General features: G+C 38.9%; 2 protein-coding genes across 2 annotated transcripts; both read left to right on the top strand.

Annotated features, from left to right (window-relative positions):
* Positions 1–7066: 7066 nt before the first annotated feature.
* LOC131105669 (C-type lectin domain family 4 member F-like) lies at positions 7067–16107 on the top strand. Its single transcript, XM_058054045.1, has 7 exons — positions 7067–7100; positions 8252–8366; positions 9886–9987; positions 10072–11796; positions 11901–12043; positions 15638–15747; positions 15815–16107. The coding sequence occupies exons 2-7, from the start codon at positions 8297–8299 to the stop codon at positions 15948–15950; spliced, it is 2286 nt and encodes a 761-aa protein (XP_057910028.1). The 5' UTR covers positions 7067–7100; positions 8252–8296; the 3' UTR covers positions 15951–16107.
* Positions 16108–17339: 1232 nt separating this feature from the next.
* LOC131105675 (C-type lectin domain family 4 member M-like) lies at positions 17340–26299 on the top strand. The gene is made up of 7 exons (XM_058054057.1): positions 17340–17497; positions 19448–19564; positions 21215–21316; positions 21404–22771; positions 22856–22998; positions 25082–25188; positions 25269–26299. Exons 2-7 carry the CDS (start codon positions 19483–19485, stop codon positions 25402–25404), a joined length of 1938 nt encoding a protein of 645 aa, XP_057910040.1. The 5' UTR covers positions 17340–17497; positions 19448–19482; the 3' UTR covers positions 25405–26299.
* The last annotated feature ends 1184 nt before the right edge of the window (positions 26300–27483 follow it).

Here is a 27483-nt window from a genome sequence, read left to right as displayed (position 1 = left end):
AATTAAAATTATTAAAATTAAAATTAAAATTAAAATTAAAATTAAAATTAAAATTAAAATTAAAATTAAAATTAAAATTAAAATTAAAATTAAAATTAAAATTAAAATTAAAATTAAAAAATTAGATTAGGAAAGCAGGAAGTGAACAAATGTAACAGTTACTGATTGTAAAAGTACCAGATGGAGGGGTAGGATTTAATAAGCTTTGCTTCTTCCTACTCCTTTCGGACATGTGGAACTGGGAACATGATTATACCGTGTTGTTCCAACGTTCGCCATTTGGCGATGTTTGGAATTGAACAACGTCTGAGGCGATTGTGTGTAAATCTTTTCCTTCACATTAAGCCATCACTTTAACGCAGCGTCCTCCGGTTCTGCCATTACCTGAGGATCCGTGTCACGTTTGTCAAAGATAATAGCTGTGAAGCGCCGGTCCGTGAAATATGTCTCCAAGACGACTCCATGACTGCGGGGCAAAAGCAAACCCTCATGATTGGAAGTCCCTCAATCCGGAGATCACATATCATGAATGCTAAGTTGGAGCCCTGAGGCGCGCCATTAAGTAAGTAAAAAACTCAATATCATGAGAGGTATCAAGCGCGGAGCGCCTGAAGGGTTTCTTTTCAAGCGTGAATCAGAAGCTGCGCTCACACTTGAGGACTCAAACTGCTCCACTGGTGACATCACGTTCAACATGCTGGCTTTGTGGCTAAACGTCCATCACATTATAAGCTCCGACAGCCACGTCCGTTGGGCTAGCGCTGTGCTCTCATGCAGGTTTTGCCCCCCAGACTAATCTGTGCAGCATGCTGTGCAAGTATGAAGCTCATGTCAGGATTGTTGGAGCTGGAATTTAACATGGAAGGAGACAGCATCTTCTGGTTAAAGGTCCCCGAATATGAACGATCAGCTTTTTTAAAAATTAGTCTCTTACTCACTCCTAGCTAGCATATACGCCCACCAGTTCACGGGAGCTTCACGGGAGCTTCACGGGAGCTGCGGTTCATAGAAAACCTGAATTCTAACACAAAGCGAGTTAGATTGTAAATCAAGTCAAGCATAGCAGTGGCCGCATGCACGAGTGCTACCAACACTAGGGAGCTGCGGTTCATACAAAACCTGAATTCTAACACAAAGTGAGTTAGATTGTGAATCAAGTCAAGCATGGCAGTGGGCGCATGCACGAGTGCTACCAACACTAGGGGGCTGCGGTTCATAGAAAACCTGAATTATAACACAATGTGAGTTAGATTGTGAATCAAGTCAAGCACGGCGAAGGGCACATGCACGAGTGCTACCAACACTAGGGAGCTGCGGTTCATAGAACACCTGAATTCTAACACAATGTGAGTTAGATTGTGAATCAAGTCAAGCTTGGCAGTGGGCACATGCACGAGTGCTACAACACTCGGGAGATGCGGTTCATAGAAAACCTGAATTCTAACACAAAGTGAGTTAGATTGTGAACCAAGTCAAGTATGGGGGAGGGCACATGCACGAGTGCTACCAACACTAGGGAGCTGCGGTTCATAGAAAAACTGAATTCTAACACAATGTGAGTTAGATTGTGAATCAAGTCAAGCATGGCGGAGGGCGCATGCACGAGTGCTGCCAACACTAGGGATCTGCGGTTTATGCAAAACCTGAATTCTAACACAAAGTGAGTTAGATTGTGAACCAAGTCAAGTATGGGGGAGGGCACATGCACGAGTGCTACCAACACTAGGGAGCTGCGGTTCATAGAAAAACTGAATTCTAACACAATGTGAGTTAGATTGTGAATCAAGTCAAGCATGGCGGAGGGCGCATGCACGAGTGCTGCCAACACTAGGGATCTGCGGTTTATGCAAAACCTGAATTCTAACACAAAATGAGTTAGATTGTGAATCAAGTCAAGCATGGCGGTGGGCGCATGCACGAGTGCTACCAACACCAGGGAGCTGCAGTTCACACAAAACCTGAATTCTAACACAAAGCGAGTTAGATTGTGAATCAAGTCAAGCATGGCGGACTGCGCATGCACGAGTGCTACCAACACTAGGGAGCTGCGGTTCACATGAAAACCTGAATTCTAACACAATGTGAGTTAGATAGGAATATCCATCCATCCATTTTCTTCCTGTTATGCGAGGTAGGGTAAAAGGGGAAGGTACTTGGTCCGGCTTGTCCCAGTGGATCCTGGGATGGCATTCCCAGGCCAGTTGAGAGAAAGTCACTGGAACACTGCTAGTATTTGGAAACATGTGATGTTCCGTTCTGTTTAGTGGCCAATCTGGCGCCCCCTAAAGATGAAGGATGGTATTAGTTACCAGTATGAAAAACGTCTTATCCTGCCCAAAAGTCATTCCCACCTTTACTCTGTGCATTGATCTGACGTCGAGATTAAAAAAGAGTTCATGCATTAACAATGAAAAGCAAATTAAGTTTCAACCGTGTGTGTGTGTGTGGCTCGGAGCGCCAGCATCCATAACAGGCCGTAAATCCACTTTTATCGCTGTTGCATTCTTTGGGATAAATGTCGGTATTGGGTATCCCTACAGATCTGCTCCATCACGCCTTGGCTCACACAGCATCAACAGTATCATCTGGACCAGGGATCGTTTTGCACTTTGGACTATGTTTCTTTCTTCTATTCCTGATTGGTCCCCACGTTTGACTGAGAACGTGTTCTGTCAGCACTTCCAGACACCACAACGTATTACGACAGCCAGGATTTAGCAAGTTTACAACCGTGTTTCAGGTGTTCTATGGCAATGTAATAAAACCTTACATCGCTCATGGATGACTGTTGGCGCCGCCATCGTACATCATGCTGGATAATTCCTCTGTTAGTGGAGGGATCGCTAACAGAAGCCTGTTTGGGGGGGGGGGGGGGGGGGTTGTCAAAACTACCCTTTGTCATTCAGTCCATTGATCAAACTGGTTAGGCCAGACTTTGACGGAGATCCTCCATGAGTACTTGGCGTGCCTGTGCAACTCTTAAAGGGGAACTGAGACTTTTTGGGGGGAATTTTGCCCATCATTCTCAGTCCTTACGTGAAACATGAACACGTATTTCAACCAACACTAGGGAGCTGCGGTTCATACAAAACCTGAATTATAACACAATGCGAGTTAGATTGTGAATCAAGTCAAGCATGGCGGAGAGTGTATGCACGAGTGCTACCAACACTAGGGAGCTGTGGTTGATATAAAACCTGAATTCTAACACAATGCGAGTTAGATTGTGAATCAAGTCAAGCATGGCAGTGGGCGCATGCACGAGTGCTACCAACGCTAGGGAGCTGCGGTTCATTCAAAACCTGAACTATAACACAATGTGAGTTAGATTGTGATTCAAGTCAAGCATAGCAGTGGGCGCATGCACGAGTGCTACCAACGCTAGGGAGCTGTGGTTCATTCAAAACCTGAATTCTAACACAATGTGAGTTAGATGGTGATTCAAGTCAAGCATAGCAGTGGGCGCATGCACGAGTGCTACCAACTTTAGGGAGCTGCGGTTCATAGAAAACCTGAATTCTAACACAATGTGAGTTAGATTGTGAATCAAGTCAAACACGGCAGTGGGCACATGCACGAGTGCTACCAACACTAGGAAGCTGGGGTTCATAGAAAACCTGAATTCTAACACAATGTGAGTTAGATTGTGATTCAAGCCAAGCATGGCGGAGAGTGCATGCACGAGTGCTACCAACACTAGGGAGCTGTGATTCATACAAAACCTGAATTCTAACACAAAGTGAGTTAGATTGTGAAGCAAGTCAAGCATGCACGAGTGCTACCAACACTAGGGAGCTGCGGTTCATACAAAACCTGAATTATAACACAAAGTGAGTTAGATTGTGAATCAAGTCAAGCATGGCGGAGAGCATATGCACGAGTGCTACCAACACTAGGGAGCTGTGGTTCATACAAAATCTGAATTCTAACACAATGTGAGTTAGATTGTGAATCAAGTCAAGCATAGCGGAGAGAGCATGCACGAGTGCTACCAACACTAGGGAGCTGCGGTTCATACAAAACCTGAATTATAACACAAAGTGAGTTAGATTGTGAATCAAGTCAAGCATGCACGAGTGCTACCAACACTAGGGAGCTGCGGTTCATACAAAACCTGAATTATAACACAAAGCGAGTTAGATTGTGAATCAAGTCAAGCATGGCAGTGGGCACATGCACGAGTGCTACCAACACTAGGAAGCTGCGGTTCATAGAAAACCTGAATTATAACACAATGTGAGTTAGATTGTGAATCAAGTCAATCATGGCGGAGAGAGCATGCACGAGTGCTACTAACACTAGGGAGTTGCGGTTCATACAAAACCTGAACCTTTTTTTTTGGTTTCTTGATTTCTTCATCTAATCGAGTCCCATTCGTCACAATGCTAATTGTTTAGCCGCTTGAATAAAATGACCTCGGTGGATGTTTTGTATGCGTTTTCTCACTCTGGCATATGAATGCTCCATTAGTCCAGTTCAGGGCCGTCGTTAATGGGAGTCTCCAGGCTGTCAGCCAGAAGAGTTCTTTTTCAGGAGTGACTCACAAAAGAAGCCGCATTGGTCACCGTCGGTGTTTCAGCAGATGATTAAAGGAGAAGAGTTTACAAGCATGATCACACAGCCTGGAGAAGAACGGTGATGAGCGAGAGATTAGCGTTTCATCTCCTCCAGGCCTCACCGAGGTCACCTTGGGAACTAAGTCAACCCCCCCCCCCCCCGCCCAAGTTTAGCGATGCCACCCACACGTGCTTTCTGCTTTACACAAAAGAGGAAATAGAGGCCGCATTGTTAGCTCGCAGATTAGCTTCCTTCTCACAGGTGAAGGCGTTAAGACCGGGCCTGTACCTGTCAATCACCAATCACGGGTGTCAATCAAAGCAAGCCTCTGTCTGTGATGCAGGAATGCGTTAAACAACGCGTGTGCGGGTCCCTGCAGCAGAACGGCTGAGTCACATGTTCATCAAAAGACTATCCGCCGGGGGTCGTGATCCTAACCCCCCCCCACCCCCCCCCCCCCCCACCCACCCACCACCTCCAAACTCCTCCCCCCCGGGGGGTCATAAAAGCGTATTGTTCTGTCATCTCCCAGCGTTCCCTGCTTCCATCTCAGGTTCCACGTCAGCACTTTCATTTATGGAGTCGACCGTTTTTTTCCCAGCCCACAAATCATCGTTTCAGCAGACTTCTATTATTTTTGAAATTCTACTCGTTTTCATCCGTGTTGGTTTGTTCCTTAACAGGATTATGCAAAAAAAACCACTTAACACATTTGGCTGGGTTCGAGTTACGTGGGAGCCGAGTACACCTGAGCTCTCCTGAGGACAATAAAGTCTGTGGGGGCAGGATTCATGATTTGCATCATGAATCATGCACCTTCCATAGACATCTTTCATAGACAAAGTTTAATTCCAACATGTACTATGACTTTGCAAAGCAAAAACCGGACTGCAGTCAAGCATGTTGGCGGTAACCTGCACAAGTGCTGCTAACATTGGGGAGCTGCGGTTCATCGAGGGCAAAGATGAATTTCCAACATTTACTGTGATATTGTGACGCAGACACTGGGCGGCAGTCAAGCATGGTGGTGATAATGCACACGAGTGCTGCCAACACTAGGGAGCTGCGGTTCATAGAAAAGCTGAATTAAAACACAATGTGAGTTAGATTGGGAATCAAGACAAGCATGGCGGTGGGCGCATGCACAAGTGCTACCAACACTAGGGAGCTGCGGTTGATAGAAAACCTGAATTCTAACACAAAGTGAGTTAGATTGTAAAGCAAGTCAAGCATGGCGGAGAGCGCATGCACGAGTGCTGCCAACACTAGGGAGCTGCGGTTCCTAAAAACAATTAATTATAACACAAAGTGAGTTAGATTGTGAATCAAGTCAAGCATGGCAGTGGATGCATGCACGAGTGCTACCAACACTAGGGAGCTGCGGTTGATAGAAAACCTGAATTATAATACAAAGTGAGTTAGATTGTGAATCAAGTCAAGCATGGCAGTGGGCGAATGCATGAGTGCTACCAACACTAGGGAGCTGCGGTTCATAGAAAACCTGAATTATAACACAAAGTGATTTAGATTGTGAATAAAGTCAATCATGGCAGTGGGCACATGCACGAGTGCTACCAACACTGGGGAGCTGCGGTTCAGAGAAAACCTAAATTATAACACAAAGTGATTTAGATTGTGAATCAAGTCAAGTATGGCAGTGGGTGCATGCACGAGTGCTACCAACACTAGGGAGCTGCGGATCATACAAAACCTGAATTGTAACACAAAGTGAGTTAGATTGTGATTCAAGTCAAGCATGGCGGAGAGTGTATGCACGAGTGCTACCAACACTAGGGAGCTGCGGTTCACAGAAAACCTTAATTATAACACAAAGTGAGTTAGATTGTGAATCAAGTCAAGCATGGCGGAGAGCGCATGCACGAGTGCTACCGACACTAGGGAGCTGCGGTTCAGAGAAAACCTAAATTATAACACAAAGTGATTTAGATTGTGAATCAAGTCAAGCATGGCGGTGGGAGTGTACACGAGTGCTTCCAACAATTCATTGAGGGGAAAATGTGAATGCTAACACAAATTGAGTAGCAAGATAAATGCGTCTGAAGTGAAAGTGAAAATGAATCTGGTCTCATTTCTTAAAGGTCATGAGATGGTGGGAATGATGGGAATCAGCTGACAAGTTCTCGAGTCAGAGGGCATCAAAGGTCACTCAGAGGTTATTCTGATACAGGAAAAGGTTTCGACTCCACGAATACCCGCTTCCGATGTTTTCTGTGTGAAAGGACGGCGTTTGCACTTTTGCATCCATCCTTCATGCAACCAGAGGAGAAAACAGGAAGAGAAAGCCTGGATGAAGGCTTCAATGAGCAGATAAAGGAAATGGAAAGTGGAGAACTTCTCTAAAGTTCAAGGCAACAAAAACAAAAACCCAAATGTCAGTATGGAGTTTGAATATAGATATTCATAACCAATCAGAGCTCAGCTAACATCCTGTTTCCTGTGCTAAATGGAACAACATAAAGGAAGTCATACCGTCACTTCATGGAATTTTCATGCATCCACAGAAAGTCTCAAAGTTTCCGGAGGTAAGAGCTTTTTTTTTTGCTAGTTGCGTGACAATTTTGGTACAAGATTTTGGAAATGAAAGTCTTTTCTTAGAATTTTCTCAAAACTGATTCATGACATTTACCGTATGTCATGTACAGCATTATGTAAGACGATGGTTAGCATATAGGCTAAACAGGCTAAACAGTCACAAGATCGGGAAGACCTGGGTTTGAACCTGGTTTCATCACTGTGGAGTTTGCATGTGTGAGTTTTTCTCCGGGTACTCCGCTTTCCTCCCACATTCCAAAAAACATGCTAGGTTAATTAGCGACTCCAAATTGTCCATAGGTATGAATGTGAGTGTGAATGGTTGTTTGTCTATATGTGCCCTGTGATTGGCTGGCTGGCCACCAGTCCAGTATGTACCCCGCCTCTCGTACCCCGAAGACAGCTGGGATAGGCTCCAGCACCCCCCACAACAGTATCACTCAGATACTATGAACATCCAGCAGCAACACAACATTTTGGCATGACTACTATTTTGATGAAAAATATACTGAACAGCGGACGGGTGGTTAGCGCACAGGCTTCACAGCTAGGAGACCCGAGTTCAATCCCACCCTCGGCCATGTTTGTGTGGAGTTTGCATGTTCCAAAAACATGCTAGGTTAATTAGCGACTCCAAATTGTCCATAGGTATGAATGTGAGTGTGAATGGTTGTTTGTCTATATGTGCCCTGTGATTGGCTGGCCACCGGTCCAGGGTGTACCCCGCCTCTCGCCTAGAGACAGCTGGGATAGGCTCCCAATTCAATTCCCAAAATTTTTCCAGCAAAAAAAATGATGCAACTTTACCATTTTTGTATTTTGTAAAGCAACACATGCAGATATGATACTTTCTTTATATGAGAATTTATTCCCATAATATTTTGACTGTATCCTCAAAAAAGTACAAGTTTTGGCCAACTTTTACCATTTTTTATTGGCCAACCAATATTTTAACTTTGTGTTCCTAAAATGACATTATTTTTGTTATGATAAAATTGCTTTTTTTTCATTAGAGCAGGACTTTTTTTTCTGAATATTTTGACTTTACTGATTTATCTAATAATAATAATAATATATATATAATATATATAATACATTTATGCTGAGTTTTTAAAACAATTTCAACTTTTCTTTTTGTAAGTGTCTCCCACCTGAACAAATAAAACCAAAACCAATTGGATGAAAAATGGATGTCATGGAAATGGACGACGGATATTTAAGTAAGAACTTCCCAATGGATGGATCGCTCACCCAAGGTAAATGCTTAAATATATAATATTATAATATTATTATAATATTATGTTATATTATATAGCTATAATATTATTTCTTAATTCTGGCTTTTAATGTTTTATTTCAGTGTAAGTAATTATTTTGATTATAGAGCATGACATTAATTATAAACATCACATAGCAATATTAGTATATCATCATATCATCATTATCTTGGCTTGTATGCATTCATAAAATAATTTAACTTGGGAAGTATTATGTTAATTATGTCTTATTTACATTGTTTTGTTTATTTATGAAACACGTCTTGTTTATTATTGTCGACGAACACATTCACGACATAAAACGTTTATATATTGTTCATAATATTTGCATTTTATAGAACTCCCTAGTGTTGGTAGCACTCGTGCATGCGCCCACTGCCATGCTTGACTTGATTCACAATCTAACTCACTTTGTGTTATAATTCAGGTTTTCTATGAACCGCAGCTTCCTAGTGATGGTAGCACTCGTGCATGTGCCCACTGCCATGCTTGACTTGATTCAAAATTGAACTCACTTTGTGTTATAATTCAGGTGTTCTATGAACCTCAGCTCCCTAATGTTGGTAGCACTCGTGCATGCACCTTCTGCCTTGCTTGATTTGATTCACAATCTAACTCACTTTGTGTTATAATTCAGGTTTTCTGTGAACCGCAGCTTCCTAGTGTTGGTAGCACTCGTGCATGCGCCCACTGCCATGCTTGACTTGATTCACAATCTAACTCACTTTGTGCTATAATTAAGGTTTTCTATGAACCGCAGCTCCCTAATGTTGGTAGCACTCGTGCATGCACCTTCTGCCTTGCTTGACTTGATTCACAATCTAACTCACTTTGTGCTATAATTAAGGTTTTCTATGAACCGCAGCTCCCTAATGTTGGTAGCACTCGTGCATGCACCTTCTGCCTTGCTTGACTTGATTCACAATCTAACTCACTTTGTGCTATAATTAAGGTTTTCTATGAACCGCAGCTCCCTAATGTTGGTAGCACTCGTGCATGCACCCTCTGCTATGCTTGACTTGATTCACAATCTAAGTCACTTCGTGTTATAATTCAGGTTTTCTATGAACCACAGCTCCCTAGTGTTGGTAGCACTCGTGCATGCACCTTCTGCCTTGCTCGACTTGATTCACAATCGAACTCACTTTGCGTTATAATTCAGGTTTTCTATGAACCGCAGCTCCCTAGTGTTGGTAGCACTCGTGCATGCACCCTCTGCCATGCTTGACTTGATTCACAAACTAAGTCACTTTGTGTGATAATTGAGGTTTTCTATGAACCGCAGCTCCCTAGTGTTGGCAGCACTCGTGTGCATTATCACCACCATGCTTGACTGCCGCCCAGTGTCAGCGTCACAATATCACAGTAAATGTTGGAAATTCATCTTTCCCCTCGATGAACCGCAGCTCCCCAATGTTAGCAGCACTTGTGCAGGTTACCGCCAACATGCTTGACTGCAGTCCGGTTTTTGCTTTGCCGATATTTCCTTCCAATGTAGTGAATTTTCAAAGACAGAAGAAATCGTGCAGACGTGCGACTTTGTGTCTCGGTTTGCTGTGTGCGATCCTGCTGGCTGGGAACGTCGGACAATTTCTCCACTGTACGTTCTGGACTTCCTGATTTCAATCAACTGTAATCATAAGCAGAACGTGGAAATGTTTTCATCATTTTCTCCGTTTCACAGATGAGCTATTGCCCTACTTGGCTTCCGAAGACCAGGCTATCTCAGACCGTCTGACTCAGGAGAATCTCCAGACTACAAACCAAGTTTTTTATACAGAACGAAACCAGTTGGAGGCTAGGTTGAATAATCTAACAAAGGACCAAGACCAGCTGAAGACCAGCTATGATTCTCTGGTGAAGAACCGAGATGAACTCCTCAGCAGCAAGAAGGCTTTGACCACGGAAAGGGATGAGTTGAAAGCCGATGTCAAAGGACTGCTAAGCAACCACAGCCGACTAAACACGGAACACGATGCGTTACAAACGCAGATTAGCATGCTAAGGGCAGACCACGGCCAATTGCAGGCCAGGTACGATTCTCTCGTTAAGGAGAAAGACCTCCTTCAAACCAGTAAAACCACTTTGACTGCAGAAAGAGATGACTTCAAGTCTCGCTTCAACAATCTCAAAAACGAGAACGACCGATTACAACGTGATTACTCTTCACTGAGAAAGACCAAGGACCAGTTACAGTCCAGTTACGACTCCCTCGTTAAGGAAAAAGACCTCCTTCAAACCAGTAAAACCACTTTGGCCGCTGAGAGAGATGACCTCAGGTCCGGCTTCGAAAACCTCAAAAACGAGAAAGACCGTTTACAAAGCCATGTCTCTTCCCTGAGAAGCGAGAAAGACCAGTTACAAGCCAGCTACGATTCCCTGGTTCAGGAGAAGGAGATCCTTCGAACCGGCAAAACCGCTTTGGCTGCAGAAAGAGATGACTTCAAGTCCCGCTTCGACAACCTAAAAAACGAGAATGACCGCTTACAACACAATTACTCTTCACTGAGAAAGACCCAAGACCAGTTACAGTCCAGTTACGACTCCCTGGCTAAGGAGAAAGACCTCCTCCAAACCAGTAAAGCCACTTTGGCCGCTGAGAGAGATGACTTTAGGTCCGGCTTCGACAACCTCAAAAACGAGAAAGACCGTTTACAACTTGATTACTCTTCACTGAGAAAGACCAAGGACCAGTTACAGTCCAGTTACGACTCAATCATTAAGGAGAAAGACCTCCTTCAAACCAGTAAAACCACTTTGACTGCAGAAAGAAATGACTTCAAGTCCCGCTTCAACAATCTCAAAAACGAGAACGACCGATTACAACGCGATTACTCTTCGCTGAGAAAGACCAAAGACCAGTTACAGTCCAGTTACGACTCCCTCGTTACTGAGAAAGACCTCCTTCAAACCAGTAAAACCGCTTTGGCCGCTGAGAGAGATGACCTCAGGTCCGGCTTCGACAACCTCAAAAACGAGAACAACCGCTTACAACGCGATTACTCTTCACTGAGAAAGACCAAGGACCAGTTACAGTCTAGTTACGACTCCCTCGTTACTGAAAAAGACCTGCTTCAAACCAGTAAAACCGCTATGGCTACCGAGAGAGATGACTTCAGGTTTCGCTTCAGTCAGCTGAAAAACGACAAAGACCTGCTACAGATCAACTACACCCAGTTAGAGGTTGACAAAAGACAAATGGAACGGAATTACTCAGACCAGTTAGAGACCATTGAACGTTTGTCTCGGACCCGGATCATGATGCTCGAAACCCGATACACACAAATGCAAGCCAATTCCAACGCGATGCAACTCGGATACGAGGAGTTACGGAACAATCACAGCAGCCTGCTAACGGAACACTATGAACTGCAGACGAACATCCGCAAGATGACGACCAAACTGAACGGTAAGGGTACGGCAGATACTGGAGTCAATGAAAAAACCTTTACGTTCCGTGAGAACACCAATCGTGTTTTATTAGTCGTATAATTATGTGTTCGATTTCTGTAGGCATGCGTTGTCAAAATGGCTGGAGGAAGTTTGGAACCAGTTGCTACTACATCTCAAAAACTACTAAGAACTGGAAAGAAAGCAGGAAAGATTGCATCCGGAAGGGAACAGATCTGGTGATCATAAACAGCTGGGAAGAACAGGTGAGACGTTCAAAAATATTCGGGATTCGGGATTCTTGTTTGGTTCGTAGTAACGCCACAGGATGGCAATAACTGTACGTGAAGGATCATGAGTCGGATACCGACCTCAGTGGTTTCGGTGCGGCAACCTGCCGGATGTGGTCCTGCTGACTTCATCGAGTCGTGAACTTCAACTCGCAATGCATCGGTTCTTGGACGAGGTTGAAGAATCAGTACGTCCAAGAGGAGTTGAAGAACCTCGGGGTCTTGGTCACGATGGTGCGGCGCCTGCAGTGATGCGGACCCTGCAACAGTCCGTTGCGGTTCCTTCCCTCGCCGATGGTCAGGAACTTCGGGTAGCGACTGAAAGGACAAGATCATGAGTACAAATAGCCGAAATGAGTATTTGCCATAAGGTGGTTAGAACTTCCCTTCGAGATAAGATGAGAAGTTCCAGGAGGAACTCTCTGCTGGTGGTTTGGGTATCTGGTCAAGATGGCGCCCAGATGTTTTCTTGGGAGGTTTTCAGTTCACGTCCGACTGGTAGGAGGTCTCAGGAAAGACCCAGGAGATGCTGCAGAGACTTTGAATGTGTTAGAAACCGCATACTAAGTACTACGTACTTCATACCCATACTATCCATACTGCATACTGCGTTTACGTACTACGTACTACAGGACAACCCACAATGCATTGCGCGTCTACCCGATTTTTTAAAAATCAGGCGAGAAAGTAGCCGTTTAGATCCCGAGTTTGCCATTTATTCGTCCAAATACCAACCGTTTACTATTTTATTCGGACGAATTTGGCAAAATTTAAGCTAGCCGAAGTTAGCAACAAAAAAAACAACCCCTTATTTTTATCATACAAAAAAAACCCATAGTGATAGCATCTATTCAAGATGGCTCCCAGACGTTTTCTTGGGTGGTGTTCAGTTCACGTCCGACTGGTCGGAGGTCTCAGGAAAGACCCAGGAGACTTTGGCTGTGTTCGAAACCGCATACTAACTACTATGTACTTCCATGCCCATGCTATCCATACTGGATACTGCATACTGCAATCCATCAGACAGTATGTAAGGCGTTTACAGTACAGTGTACTACATAATAACCCACAATGCATTGCGCTCCTACCCGATTTTTAACAAATCAGGCGAGAAAGTGACCGTTTATTTGTCCAAATACCAAACGTTCGGACCAATTCGGTTTCGAACACAGCCTATGGGAATGCCTCAGGATCCATTGGGATGAGCCGGACAATGTGGCTTCGGATTCCTGGTAGAAAATAGACCTCCATTTTAATTGGTCAGTAGTGTTTTTTTTTTTTTTTTACAGAAATTGTGTTCGTCCATCAGGTTTTCCAAAAAAAAACAAAAAAAAAAAAAACGCATTTATTAAAAACAAAAAAAAATAAAATTTTCTACAATAAAAGCTCTGATAAAACATTCCACTGTTCTCAAATATCTTAATTTTTACTTTTCTACACAAAATAAGATGAAAAATAAATAAATAAAGAATTAAAAAAAATCAATCAATCAGTAATAAATAAATATAATAATAATAAAAAAACAGCAAATAATAAAAACTTAAGAAACCACATATAGTTGCTGGGTAGACAAATTATTTTTTTCAGATTAAAATGAACAAAGCATTATTAGAGCCCTGTAGACATGACAAAACACGACTATAGTCACATTTATACTTTTTTTTATTTACAACATATTGCGCAACTGCAGGGTCTCGAAACACATGCTAACTCGCAAACTATAGAGCTAGCGAACTAAACTGTAGCCTTCAAGTTATTTCCTTTAAACTTAAATCGCCAAAAACTTACCACTTCCACACGGATAGGGAGGATAACTATTAACAGTTATTTAACCTTTAACATGAACATTAATCAAACGTAATATTTTTTTTTTCTGGGTACATGGTACCATACGGCATCCATATCAAACATTAAACTTTCATATCAAGGTGGGGGCCTCAAACTAGTGTCCTGCGTGCCACATTTGGCCCGCGGGACGCATGTTTGAGACCCCTGTTTTAGACACACAAACCGAGACAGTACCCGTCTGAGTTCTTTTCGAGTGAACAAAAACGTCTTGCTGACCTTCTATGACGGTTTTATTGAGAATAAAATGACTTTTTTTTGATTCATTTCATGGTTTTATTCGCTACATCTTCAGAACCGGACACGCTTATTCAGCATCAGAGTTTGAAAGAGTTTGCTACGAAATCATTGGCCATCCTGTTAGAACTCTTTCTTGTATTACGACCAGCAAATAACCCGCACTGGTCACAGGATCCTGAGGCTTCCATCATGTCCTAGACCAGGGGTGGGCAAACTACGGCCCGGGGGCCACATCCGGCCCGCCAAGTGTTTCAATATGGCCCGCCTGTTTTTTTTTCCAAAGTATTTCATTTAAACTCAACACATAACCTGGCATCATGGCTTGGGCCAACTTTTTGATGGTTGAGGTAGCTGCTTTATCAATTTGGGTATTTGATGTGGTCTGTTGTTTACATCATACTCCTGGAAAAAGGAGCACAAGCACAAGCACAATAATAATAATAATAATAATAATAATAATAATAATAATAATAATAATAATAATAATAATAATAATAATAATAATAATAATAATAATAATAATAATAATAATAATAATAATGTTGTCAATAATGATGATAATACTACTATTATATTAATATTGTTAATAATATTAATATAATAATGGTAGTAATATTACAAAATACTCCTGGAAAAAGGAGCACAAGCACAATAATAGTAATAATAGTAATAATAGTAATAATAGTAATAATAATAATAATAATAAGAATAAGAATAATAATAATACTAATGTTGTCAATAATGATAATACTACTATTATATTAATATTGTTGTCAATAATATTAATATAATAATGGTAGTAATATTACAAAATACTCCTGGAAAAAGGAGCACAAGCACAATAATAGTAATGCCAATAATAACAATAATAATAATAATGTTGTTGTCAATAATGATAATAATGCTATTATATTAATATTGTTGTTAATAATATTAATATAATAATGGTAGTAATATTATTATTATTAACAAAATAACAATAATAATAATATAATAACATTACTATAACTAATAATAATAATAATAATAATAATAATAATAATAATAATAATAATAATAATAATAATAATAATAATAATAATAATAATAATAATAATACATTGAGAAACACACTTTACATCAAATAAATGATTTCAAAGTGCACATATAGCAGATTGCATGACACTTTTACATGTAAAATACGTGTAAAAATATAGGTGTAAAAATGGACTGTTACGTGTAAAATACTACATAATCCCCCCCGTCAATTTTGTTAAATTAATGCGGCCCGCAAGTCAAAAAGTTTGCCCACCCCTGTCCTAGACCAAGATGAAACCGTAGCAGTCCAGCTTTTTGTATTATTATTTATATGTGTGTGTTTGAAGTGTTTCAACCGGATGTGGGTCTACCGTTCTAAACTGGACTAGGAAAACCCATAGGTCTTAGACCCCCTGCAAACAAAACCGTCTTGGATGTCTGACGCACGATTCTGGTCCACACCAACAGATATTCGTTACGGGTCTAGTGGGAAATAACCAACATGCGTGGATTGGACTGACGGACAGCGTGACCGAGGGGACTTGGACGTGGGTGGACGGGACTCCTGTCACCACGGCGTAAGTTAAGAACAACAATTCACGTTCAGTTTGTACCGATGTCGTAACATGAGGTGTTTTATAACAGGTACTGGCAGTCCGGGCAACCCAACGACTTCCGGAACCAGGATTGTGGGGAAGTCCAGAAAAAAGTGTTCAGTATTTCTGGAGTCTGGAACGATGAGAGCTGTGCTCTTTCTAAGAACTGGATTTGTGAGAATTGAGTGGTCTGGATCGAACCATCGTGCTGTGAAGGGATGCGTGCCAATCTTGGTTGAAGAAAAGAATCATTTTCTTCATTTTGTTTTTTTTTTAATTGAAGATTAAATAAATGTTTTTAATAATTCATCCAATGTAATTCAGTTGATGACTAAGAGAAATTGAATTTTTGGATTTTTTTTTTTTGGGGTGGCCCATTCTGAAAAAAAATAATTTCATAAGAAAACTAAAAAAAAAACAAAAAACTGCAAAAAAAAAAAGCGAAAAATCAGCACTCATTTTACAATAATGTTTAAAAAAATATATACAAAAAAGCTTTAATAAAAAAAGTCAAAATTGTAGTAATTTTACAAGTCAAAATATCATGAGAAAAAAAGTCATTGTGAGAAATAGTAACAATTTTAATATTGTTACATTATGATGAAAAACAACATAAGGGTAGTAGCATACAGTTGAAGATATTAAATAAAATACAAAAAAATATTTTTTTAAAATAACATTTTCAGAAAAAACAAATAATAAAGTTAAAATATTTTGGAAAATTAGGTTGCTGAAAATGTTATATTACTTGAATAAAATAAAATAAAAATACCTTTGCCATTTGCAATCCACAACTGTTTTTTATTTTTTTTCGGGTGACCCATTCTGAAAAAAAAAAAAATATATCAGAAAACTAAAAAAAAAACTGCAAAAAAATAAAAATAAAATAAAAAAAATCAGCACTAATTTTACAATAATGTTTAAAAATATATACAAAAAAGCTGCAATCAAAAAAAGTCAAAATTGTAGTAATTTTACAAGTCAAAATATCATGAGAAAAAAAATCATTGTGAGAAATAGTAACAATTTTAAGGTTTTAAATAAATTTTAATTTTAATTTAATTTTAATTATGATGAAAAACAACACAAGGGTAGTAGCATACAGTTGAAAAAACACATAATAAAGTAATAATATTTTGGAAAATTAGGTTACTTCAATAAAGTAAAAATACCTAGGGAATAAAATCATATTCTGGAGAATAAAAGAAAAAAGTTTGAAATAGTTGGGGGGTAAAAAAAATGAAGAAATAAAAAAAGTGTAATTTTATGAGAATAAAATTTTTAAAAAAGAAGGAAAAAAAGTCATAATTTTATGGGAATAAACATGTGGCACCGAAAGACACTGAGAGGTTCTTCTTTTACAGGAAGTGATCCCACAGCATATTTCGGACGCTTTCTGTTTGAAAGGACAGCATTTGCACTTTCAAGTACGGGAGGAGAAAACAGGAAGTGAAAGCTTGGATGAAGGCTTCAGTTTGCACCCAAAGGTTTTTTTTTTTTTTTTTTTCCCACCTCGGCTTATCGAAGTTGATACAGAAAGTGTCGAACTTCTCTAAAGTGGCATTGAACTTCAGTTGTTTGCATTTTAAGAAATCAATCCTGGAAGTATTATACGGTGGGAATGTGGACGCTGCCAATCAGAGCTCAGCTGACTTCCTGTTCTTTGCAATAAATACAACAACATGAAAGAAGTCATGGTGTCACTTCACGGAATTTTCATGCAAACGAAGCGGTAAGACCGACTTATTTACTGATGGCTTCACAATTCCGTTACGACGACTCTTTACTCGTTATTTGACTCTTCGATTTACTGAGCATTTGATGATGGATTATGTCATCAAATTTAAGATACAATACAAGAACCAGATATTATGTTTATTAAAAACTATTACATTTACTCAACCTCTGCTGTTTATGTTTTCAAATATTTCAAATCTTATGACTTTATTCCCAAATTATAACTTTTTACGCAACATAATTTTCCAAAAAGTAATGTATGTAGTCCTTTATAATTCAACTCTACGCAACTGAAACTTTTTTTCTTGTTGGAATATTTATTTTTTCCCTCATAAAACGTTCACTTTATTCTGAAATCTGAAATCACAGCTATTTTTTCTAGTTCTGTTTTTAAAAAATATATCATTTCTAACTATTTCAACTTCATTAATAATCTTAGGAAATTTTATTTTCAAAATAAAAAAAAACAACTTTTTTTCCCCCAACCTAATTTAAAAAAAAATTACAACTTTATTTTTTTTTCTGTAATATTTCAACTCAATGTGCCTTTTTATTCTTGTAAAACAATTTTTGTCTAAATATTTTTAATTTATTCTGGTAAAATTTTTCAATATCTGCTGTTATTTTTTTATTATTTTTTTTTTTTATTTCAACTTTATTCACAAATAATATTCATGAATTTTCTTTTCATAATAATATAACTTTATTTACATATGTTTTCTGTTTTTAAAAAGATATAATTTCTAACTATTTCAACTTCATTAATAATCTTGGGAAATTTTATTTTCAAAATTAAAGAAAAACTTTTTTCCCCAACCAAATTAAAAAAAAAAAATACAACTTTATTTTTATTTTTTCTAGTTCTGTTTTCAACTCAATTTGCCTTTTTATTCTTGTAAAACCTTTTTTGTCTATTTTTTTTAAATGTATTCTGGTAAAATTTTTCAATATCTGCTGTTATTGTTTTTTTATTATTTTTTATTTAAACTTTATTCACAAATAATCTTCATGAATTTTCTTTTCATAATAATATAACTTTATTTACCGATTTTTTCTAGTTCTATATAATTTCTAACTATTTAAACTTCATTAATAATCTTGGGAAATTTTATTTTCAAAATTAAAGAAAAACTTTTTAACTTTTTTAATTTAAAAATAAAAAATACAACTTTATTTTTATTTTTTCTGTAATATTTCAACTCAATGTGCCTTTTTATTCTTGTAAAACCTTTTTTGTCTAAATTTTTTTTAATTTATTCTGGTAAAATTTATCAATATCTGCTGTTATTGTTTTTTTTATTTTTTTTATTATTTTTTTTATTTTTTTTATTTAAACTTTATTCACAAATAATCTTCATGATTTTTTTTCATAATAATATAACTTTATTAACCAATTTTTTCTAGTTCTGTTTATAAAAAGATATCATTTCTAACTATTTCAACTTCATTAATAATCTTGGGAAATTTTCTTTTTAAAATTAAAGAAAAATTTTTTTCCCCAACCTAATCAAAAAAAAAAATTACAACTTTATTTTTATTTTTCTGTAATATTTCAACTCAATGTGCCTTTTTATTCTTGTGAAACCTTTTTTGTGTAAATTATTGTCGAATTTATTCCGGTAAAATTAGTGGGTTTTTTTTTCTATGTCTGATTTTTTTTTTTTTAATATTTCAACTTTATTCACAAATAATCTTCATAAATTTTCTTTTCATAATAATATAACTTTTTTACCTATATACAGTATATATAACTAGTATATATACACTCACACACTATATATATACATGTAGATAGTGTAGATAGCTTTATATTTCAAAATTATATATTTTTCCAGCTATTTCAACTTTCTTCTTGTACATTATCTTCTCATAATATTACAGCTTTATTGTCATATTTAGACTTATAACACCAACTTTTTGCATTTTTTTGTGCTTTGCCTCCAAGTGTCACTTTGGAACGAACCAAAAGAAAACTAGTGGATGAAAAAAATGGACACAATGGAAGTGGACGACGGCCCGTACTTAAGTAAGAACCTCACGATGGAAGGACTCGTAACTCAAGGTACACACGTCCAACTGGCTTGAATGCATTTTAAAAATATTTTAAATATTATAAATATTAAATATTATATTACAGTAACTGGTTCCAGACCGTGATAAGTGAATTTCTAGAAATTAGAGAGCATTATGAGAGAATATGGAAACTTCTTACAATGTACTAAATAGGCATTAACATTATTAGAGCCCTCTAGACATAAAATAACACCCCCACAGTCACTTTTACTCTCCTATTAACTCATAAAGTAGACAGAAGATAATTAAAACATATAAGACTTAAGCCATAAGTTCCTTGTAGTTATTCTTGTTTTACTTCCTGTTCTGTATATTACTTCCTGTGGTGGCTATTGTCTCATCAATGTAACATTACTGACACCTGGTGGCCGGTGCAGAATACTACACATCATCCCAACCCTTTGAATGTTTCTTCTGAATGCTTTATATTTTTGTATTTGAATTCATTTAGACATTTTTATCATAAAAAAATGCATCATTTAGGCCACAAAATACAAAAATATACTTATATATATTATTAAAATATATACATTATTAATATATATATTTTATATTTTTTATATTTATATTATACATTTATATATTTTTAAAAATTAATAGCAAAAAGCGTTGATTTATTAATTAATATATATTACTTACAAATTGTAATAGAGTGGAATTAACGAGGGATTTTTTTTTCATTTTCATAAATATATAATCATATAATCTTATATTACAAAAGTGCATAATTTAGGCCACAAATACAAATATATATATATATATATATATATATATATATATATATATATATATATATATATATATATATATATATATATATATATATATATATATATATATATATATTATTAAAATATATATATTATTAATATATATTTTTATTTATTTATTTATTTAATTATATATTTTTTTAATTAATAATAGGAACAAAAAAGCGTTGATTTATTAATTAATATATATTACTTAAAAATTGTAATAGAGTGGAATTAACGAGGGATTTTTTATTTTCACTTTCATAAATATATAATCATATAATCTTATATTACAAAAGTGCATAATTTAGGCCACAAAATACAAAAATATACTTATATATATATATATATATATATATATATATATATATATATATATATATTATTAAAATATAAACATTATTAATATATTTTTATTTATTTATATTATATATTTATATATTTTTTAAAATTAATAATAGAAACGAAAAAGCGTTGATTTATTAATTGATATACATTACTTACAAATTGTAATGGAGTGGAATTAACAAGGGATTTTTTTCACTTTTATAAATATATAATCATATAATCATATAATCTTATATTACACTTTTGTTCTGTTTTCATATTTATGTATAAAAACGTGTGTTGACTGTGAACATCATTGCTACAAAATATGAAAATAATATTTGCTAATTAGTTATTTATTAATTGGCCATCATCAGCAGGTTTTGTGTGTGTAATTGATTTAATAAAAGCATTGAGCTAAAAATATTAGCATTAACTGAACGTCTCCAATGGAACCTTTCACCGATAATAATGGCAAATATGAACTCCATCACTCGAAATTTGATTTCTTTTCATATTTGTTCTTTTGAAATAAAACACATATTTTTGTTTTTTGGTAGTGAATTTTCAAAGACAGAAGAAATCGTGCAGACGTGCGACTTTGTGTCTCGGTTTGTTGTGTGCGATCCTGCTGGCTGGGAACGTCGGACAATTTCTCCACTGTACGTTCTGGACTTCCTGATTTCAATCAACTGTAATCATAAGCAGAACGTGGAAATATCGTTTTTATCATTTTCTCCGTTTCACAGATGAGCTATTGCCCTACTTGGCTTCCGAAGACCAGGCTATCTCAGACCCTCTGACTCAGGAGAATCTCCAGACCAAAAACAAAGTCATTTCTGCCCTAACTACAGAGAAAAACCACCTTGAAACCAGTTTGAGTAACCTCACAAAGGACCAAAACCAGCTGAAGACCAGCTATGATTCTCTGGTGAAGAACCGAGATGAACTCCTCAGCAGCAAGAAGGCTTTGACCACGGAAAGGGATGAGTTGAAAGCCGATGTCAAAGGGCTGCAAAGCCGACTAACCACGGAACACGATGCGTTACAAACGCAGATTAGCCAATTGCAGGCCAGGTACGATTCTCTCGTTAAGGAGAAAGACCTCCTTCAGACCAGTAAAACCACTTTGGCCGCCGAGAAAGATGACCTAAGGTCCGGCTTTGACAACCTCAAAAACGAGAAAGACCGTTTACAACTTGATTACTCTTCACTGAGAAAGACCAAAGACCAGTTACAGTCCAGTTACGACTCCCTCGTTAAGGAGAAAGACCTCCTTCAAACCAGTAAAACCACTTTGGCTGCTGAGAGAGATGACTTCAAGTCCCGCTTCGACAACCTCAAAAACGAAAAAGACCGCTTACAACTTGATTACTCTTCACTGAGAAAGACCAAAGACCAGTTACAGTCCAGTTACGACTCACTCGTTAAGGAGAAAGACCTCCTTCAAACCAGTAAAACCACTTTGACCGCCGAGAGAGATGACCTCAGGTCCGGTTTCGACAACCTCAAAAACGAGAACGACCGCTTACAACGCGATTACTCTTCACTGAGAAAGACCAAAGACCAGTTACAAGCGAGCTACGATTCCCTGGTTCAGGAGAAGGAGATCCTTCAAACCGGAAAAACCGCTGCCGCAGCTGAAAGAGATGACTTCAAGTCCCGCTTCAACAATCTCAAAAACGAGAACGACCGATTACAACGTGATTACTCTTCACTGAGAAAGACCAAAGACCAGTTACAGTCCAGTTACGACTCCCTCGTTAAGGAGAAAGACCTCCTCAAAACCAGTAAAACCACTTTGACCGCTGAGAGAGATGACTTCAGGTCCCGCTTCAACAACGTCAAGAACGAGAGAGACCTGCTACAGATCAACTACAACATGTTAGAGTCCGACAAAAAGAGAATGGAACGGAATTGCACGGACCAGTTGAAGACCAGTGAACGGTTGTGTGAGCTCGTGAAGAAGTTGCAGCAAAGCCAATACGCCCAACTGGAAGCCAACTACAACGCGATGCGCCTCAAAAACGACATGTTACAACGAAATCAGAGCAGCCTGCTGACCGAACGGCAGGAGATGCAGACCAGCATCCAGAAGATGACGTCCAAACTGAACGGTAAAAGTACAGCAGAGTCTGGAATCACTTCCTGAAGATACCAACGGTTTTTAACGGAAGTTCGTCTGTGGTCGTTTTTTGTAGTCTTGGTTTGTCGGAGCGGATGGAAGAAGTTTGGCACCAACTGCTACTACGTTTCTACAACAAAGAAGAAATGGAATGAAGGTAGACAAGACTGCATCCGCAATGGAGGAGACCTGGTTGTCCTAAACAGCAGGGAAGAACAGGTGAGATGGTAAAAACCGTACCTGGAGTCTAAGTCTAAAAGTCTAAATCTACTTTAGTGGTCTGTCTACCAAAAATACTTCCATTCATCCATCTTCTGTTTTTTCGAGTTCAGGTTGCGAGGGCAGCAGTCTCAGTAGGGATGGCTAAACCACTTGGTCTCCAGTACCTCCCTCCAGTTCCACTATGGGGATAGTAGGGATGGCTAGACCACTTGGTCTCCGGTACCTCCCTCCAGTTCCACTATGGGGATAGTAGGGATGGCTAGACCACTTGGTCTCCGGTACCTCCCTCCAGTTCCACTATTGGGATACTAGGGATGGCCGGACCACTTGGTCGCCGGTACCTCCCTCCAGTTCCACTATGGGGATAGTCGGGATGGCTAGATCACTTGGTCTCCGGTACCTCCCTCCAGTTCCACTATGGGGATAGTAGGGATGGCTAGATCACTTGGTCTCCGGTACCTCCCTCCAGTTCCACTATGGGGATAGTAGGGATGGCCGCGATAACTAGACCACTTGGTCTCCGGTACCTCCCTCCAGTTCCACTATGGGGATAGTCGGGATGGCTAGATCACTTGGTCTCCGGTACCTCCCTCCAGTTCCACTATGGGGATAGTCGGGATGGCTAGATCACTTGGTCTCCGGTACCTCCCTCCAGTTCCACTATGGGGATAGTCGGGATGGCTAGATCACTTGGTCTCCGGTACCTCCCTCCAGTTCCACTATGGGGATAGTAGGGATGGCCGCGATAACTAGACCACTTGGTCTCCGGTACCTCCCTCCAGTTCCACTGTGGGGATAGTAGGGATGGCCAGACCACTTGGTCTCTGGTACCTCCCTCCAGTTCCACTATGGGGATAGTAGGGATGGCTGGACCACTTGGTCTCCAGTACCTCCCTCCAGTTCCACTATGGGGATAGTAGGGATGGCTAAACCACTTGGTCTCCGGTACCTCCCTCCAGTTCCACTATGGGGATAGTAGGGATGGCCGGACCACTTGGTCTCCGGTACCTCCCTCCAGTTCCACTATGGGGATAGTAGGGATGGCCGGACCACTTGGTCTCCGGTACCTCCCTCCAGTTCCACTATGGGGATAGTAGGGATGGCTAGACCACTTGGTCTCCGGTACCTCCCTCCAGTTCCACTATGGGGATACTAGGGATGGCCGGACCACTTGGTCTCCGGTACCTCCCTCCAGTTCCACTATGGGGATACTAGGGATGGCCGGACCACTTGGTCTCCGGTACCTCCCTCCAGTTCCACTATGGGGATAGTAGGGATGGTCTCCGGTACCTCCCTCTAGTTCCACTATGGGGATAGTAGGGATGGCCGCGATAACTAGACCACTTGGTCTCCGGTACCTCCCTCCAGTTCCACTATGGGCATAGTCGGGATGGCTAGATCACTTGGTCTCCAGTACCTCCCTCCAGTTCCACTATGGGGATAGTAGGGATGGCTGCGATAACTAGACCACTTGGTCTCCGGTACCTCCCTCCAATTCCACTATGGGGATAGTAGGGATAACTAGACCACTTGGTCTTGGATACCTCCCTCCAGTTCCACTATGGGGATAGTAGGGATGGCTAGACCACTTGGTCTCCAGTACCTCCCTCCAGTTCCACTATGAGGGAGCGACATAGGTGACCATAGGTGAGTTTGGGACCATAGACTGACCGGGAAATTCCGGTTCACCATGGCGGTCCGGTACAACAACCGCATTACTGCAGATCCTTCCTGCCAATGTCACACTGAACAAGACCCTGAGATACTAGAACTCGCCCGTTTAGGGCAAAACCTCGGTCCCCGACCCGGAGAGCGTAAACCACCGTTTTCCGACCGGGAACCATGGCCTCGGATTTGCTGAGGTGCTGAGTCTCATGCTAGAAGCTTCACATTCAGCTGAAAACCACCCTGGGAACATTCAAGGATGTGGGTCTACCATGAAGAACTGTACCAGCACGAGAACTCATTGGTTTTAGCTCCAACTGTCATGGGAGGTCCTTGAAAAGTAGAGTGTAGATATGTTGTACCTCTGTAGGCCTTTCGGCCATGTTTGATGTTTGATTCCGCTTCATCCAAACAGACATTCGTAGGGAATTTAGTGGGGAAAGGCCAGTTCTGGATTGGAATGACTGACAGTGCGAAGGAGGGGACCTGGATGTGGGTGGACGGGACTCCTGTCACCAACGCGTAAGTTCAGAAACTTGCTGAGAGAACAACAATTCCTCCAGGTTTGGTTCGATGTCATAAGGTGATGCGTTTCTTTCCAGGCACTGGCAATCCGGGCAACCCAACAACCTGAACCTGCAGGACTGTGGTGAGATCCTGGGAAAAGAATTCACTGATGCTGGACTCTTGAACGATGAGGGCTGTTCTATTGAGCAAGAATGGATTTGTGAGATTTGAGTTTTTCTGGGATTTTACTAGGATTTTACTGGGATTTTACTGGGATTTTACTAGGATTTTACTGGGATTTTACTGGGATTTTACTGGGATTTTACTGGGATTTTACTGGGATTTTACTAGGATTTTACTGGGATTTTACTAGGATTTTACTGGGATTTTACTAGGATTTTACTGGGTTTGGCTTCAGAACTAACCCATCATTCCGAATGGATGTTTGCTGATCATTTTCATTTTGGCAGAAAAATACTTTTTCAAAGCTAATTTTCAAAGCTGTCTTGATATTTTTGTTAAATTGAAAATGTAATAAATTATTTCTTGACCCCCCCCCCCCCCCCATGATTAATCTAATTTAACTTGATTACAAGATTAAAAAAGTATGAGACAATTAATTATGGAGCTAATTAACCTCTATAAAGGAGGGATGAAGTGGCCCTCGCCGGAAAAAGTTTGGACACCCCTGGTCTAATCCTTATGTCTACTATAATGGTGACTATAGGGGTGTTATTTCATGTCAAGAGGGCTCTAATGTTAAAAACCATACTTAGAAGGACGTAAAAAGTTTTTTATGTCTTACTTACTCTGATTATGTCTCCAATATTGGGTGGGTAGTAGGAGTGTAAATGTGACTATAGGGGTGTTATTTCATTTCTAGAAGACTCTAATGTTAAAAACTGTATTTAGAAGGACGTAAAAAGTTTTTTTTATGTCTTATTTTCTCATATTATGTCTCCAATATTGGGTAGTAGGAGTGTAAAGGTGACTATAGGGGTGTTATTTCATGTCTGGAGGGCTCTAATATTAAAAAACCATATTTAAAAGCACGTAAAAAGGTTTTTTATGTCTTTTTTTCTCCTATTACGTCTCCAATATTGGGTAGCAGGAGTGTAAATTTGACTATAGGGGTGTTATTTCATGTCTGGAGGGCTCTAATATTAAAAAAAACATTTAAAAGCACATAAAAAGGTTTTTATGTCTATTTTCTCGTATTATGTCTCCAATATTGGGTAGTAGGAGTGTAAAGGTGACTATAGGGGTGCTATTTCATGTCTGGAGGGCTCTAATATTTAAAAAAATATATTTAAAAGCACATAAAAAGTTTTTTTTATGTCTTATTTTCTCCTATTATGTCTTCAATATTGGGTAGCAGGAGTGTAAAGGTGACTATAGGGGTGTTATGTCATGTCTGGAGGGCTCTAATATTAAAAAAAAAACATATTTAAAAGCACATGAAAAGGTTTTTTATGTCTATTTTATCATATTATGTCTCCAATATTGGGTAGTAGGAGTGTAAATGTGACTATAGGGGTGTTATTTCATGTCTGGAGGGCTCTAATATTTAAAAAAAACATATTTAAAAGCACATGAAAAGGTTTTTTATGTCTCATTTTCTCATATTATGTCTCCAATATTGGGTAGTAGGAGTGTAAAGGTGACTATAGGGGTGCTATTTCATGTCTAGAGGGCTCTAATGTTTTTTTTTTTTTTTTTTTTTTTTTTTTTTTTTTTTTTTATTCAGTCATGACAACACCAAATATTGTACACAATATTGACATCAATAACATAATCACAAAATCAAAATTCATGTGTTGAATAATAATGACTGAAAAGGCATAGGCAGAAGCAAACTGCTTATAAAAGCCTATCCTATAATTTCAGCTTTTTAGGCTACCAACCTCCAGAAAAGCAAAGAAACAACAACAGAAAATTAATCACACTTATAAACTTCAAAAATAGCTTTACAAACCATTTTCTTAAAAGCCAAAAAGGAATGACATGTTTTTAAATTTATGTTGGCATCATTCCAGAATTTAACTCCAGTGATGGAGACGCATCTCCTTTTCATACCTTTTTTAGCTTTTTGTACAGTAAATTTACAAACACCTCTGAGATTATAGGGACTCTCCTGAATTGAAAAGAACTTCTGTATTGAGTCAGGGAGCGTTTTTGATTTTGCTCTGAACATAATTTGCATTATTTTATAATAAAACAAATCGTAAAATTTCATGACATGAGAATTTAGAAAAAGTGGCTCCGTGTGAGCATAATAATCAGCCTTATTAATGATACGTATTGCTCGTT

This window comes from Doryrhamphus excisus, chromosome 2 (genome assembly GCF_030265055.1).
Source record: "Doryrhamphus excisus isolate RoL2022-K1 chromosome 2, RoL_Dexc_1.0, whole genome shotgun sequence".
NCBI lineage: Eukaryota > Metazoa > Chordata > Actinopteri > Syngnathiformes > Syngnathidae > Doryrhamphus > Doryrhamphus excisus.
Note: the sequence above shows the minus strand (reverse complement) of the source record. Positions and strands in the feature narration are given on the sequence as shown.

What these genes read in the sequence shown, in the direction of transcription:
- LOC131105675 (XM_058054057.1), top strand. Translation starts at nt 19,483, where the DNA reads ATGAAAAAAATGGACACAATGGAAGTGGACGACGGCCCGTACTTAAGT. An exon ending in CGTCGGACAATTTCTCCACT is followed by an intron (nt 21,317 to 21,403) that starts GTACGTTCTGGA and finishes TCCGTTTCACAG; the next exon opens with ATGAGCTATTGCCCTACTTG. An exon ending in GGGACTCCTGTCACCAACGC is followed by an intron (nt 25,189 to 25,268) that starts GTAAGTTCAGAA and finishes GTTTCTTTCCAG; the next exon opens with GCACTGGCAATCCGGGCAAC.
- LOC131105669 (XM_058054045.1), top strand. Translation starts at nt 8,297, where the DNA reads ATGGATGTCATGGAAATGGACGACGGATATTTAAGTAAGAACTTCCCA. An exon ending in GGATGGATCGCTCACCCAAG is followed by an intron (nt 8,367 to 9,885) that starts GTAAATGCTTAA and finishes CTTCCAATGTAG; the next exon opens with TGAATTTTCAAAGACAGAAG. An exon ending in TAAACAGCTGGGAAGAACAG is followed by an intron (nt 12,044 to 15,637) that starts GTGAGACGTTCA and finishes CCACACCAACAG; the next exon opens with ATATTCGTTACGGGTCTAGT.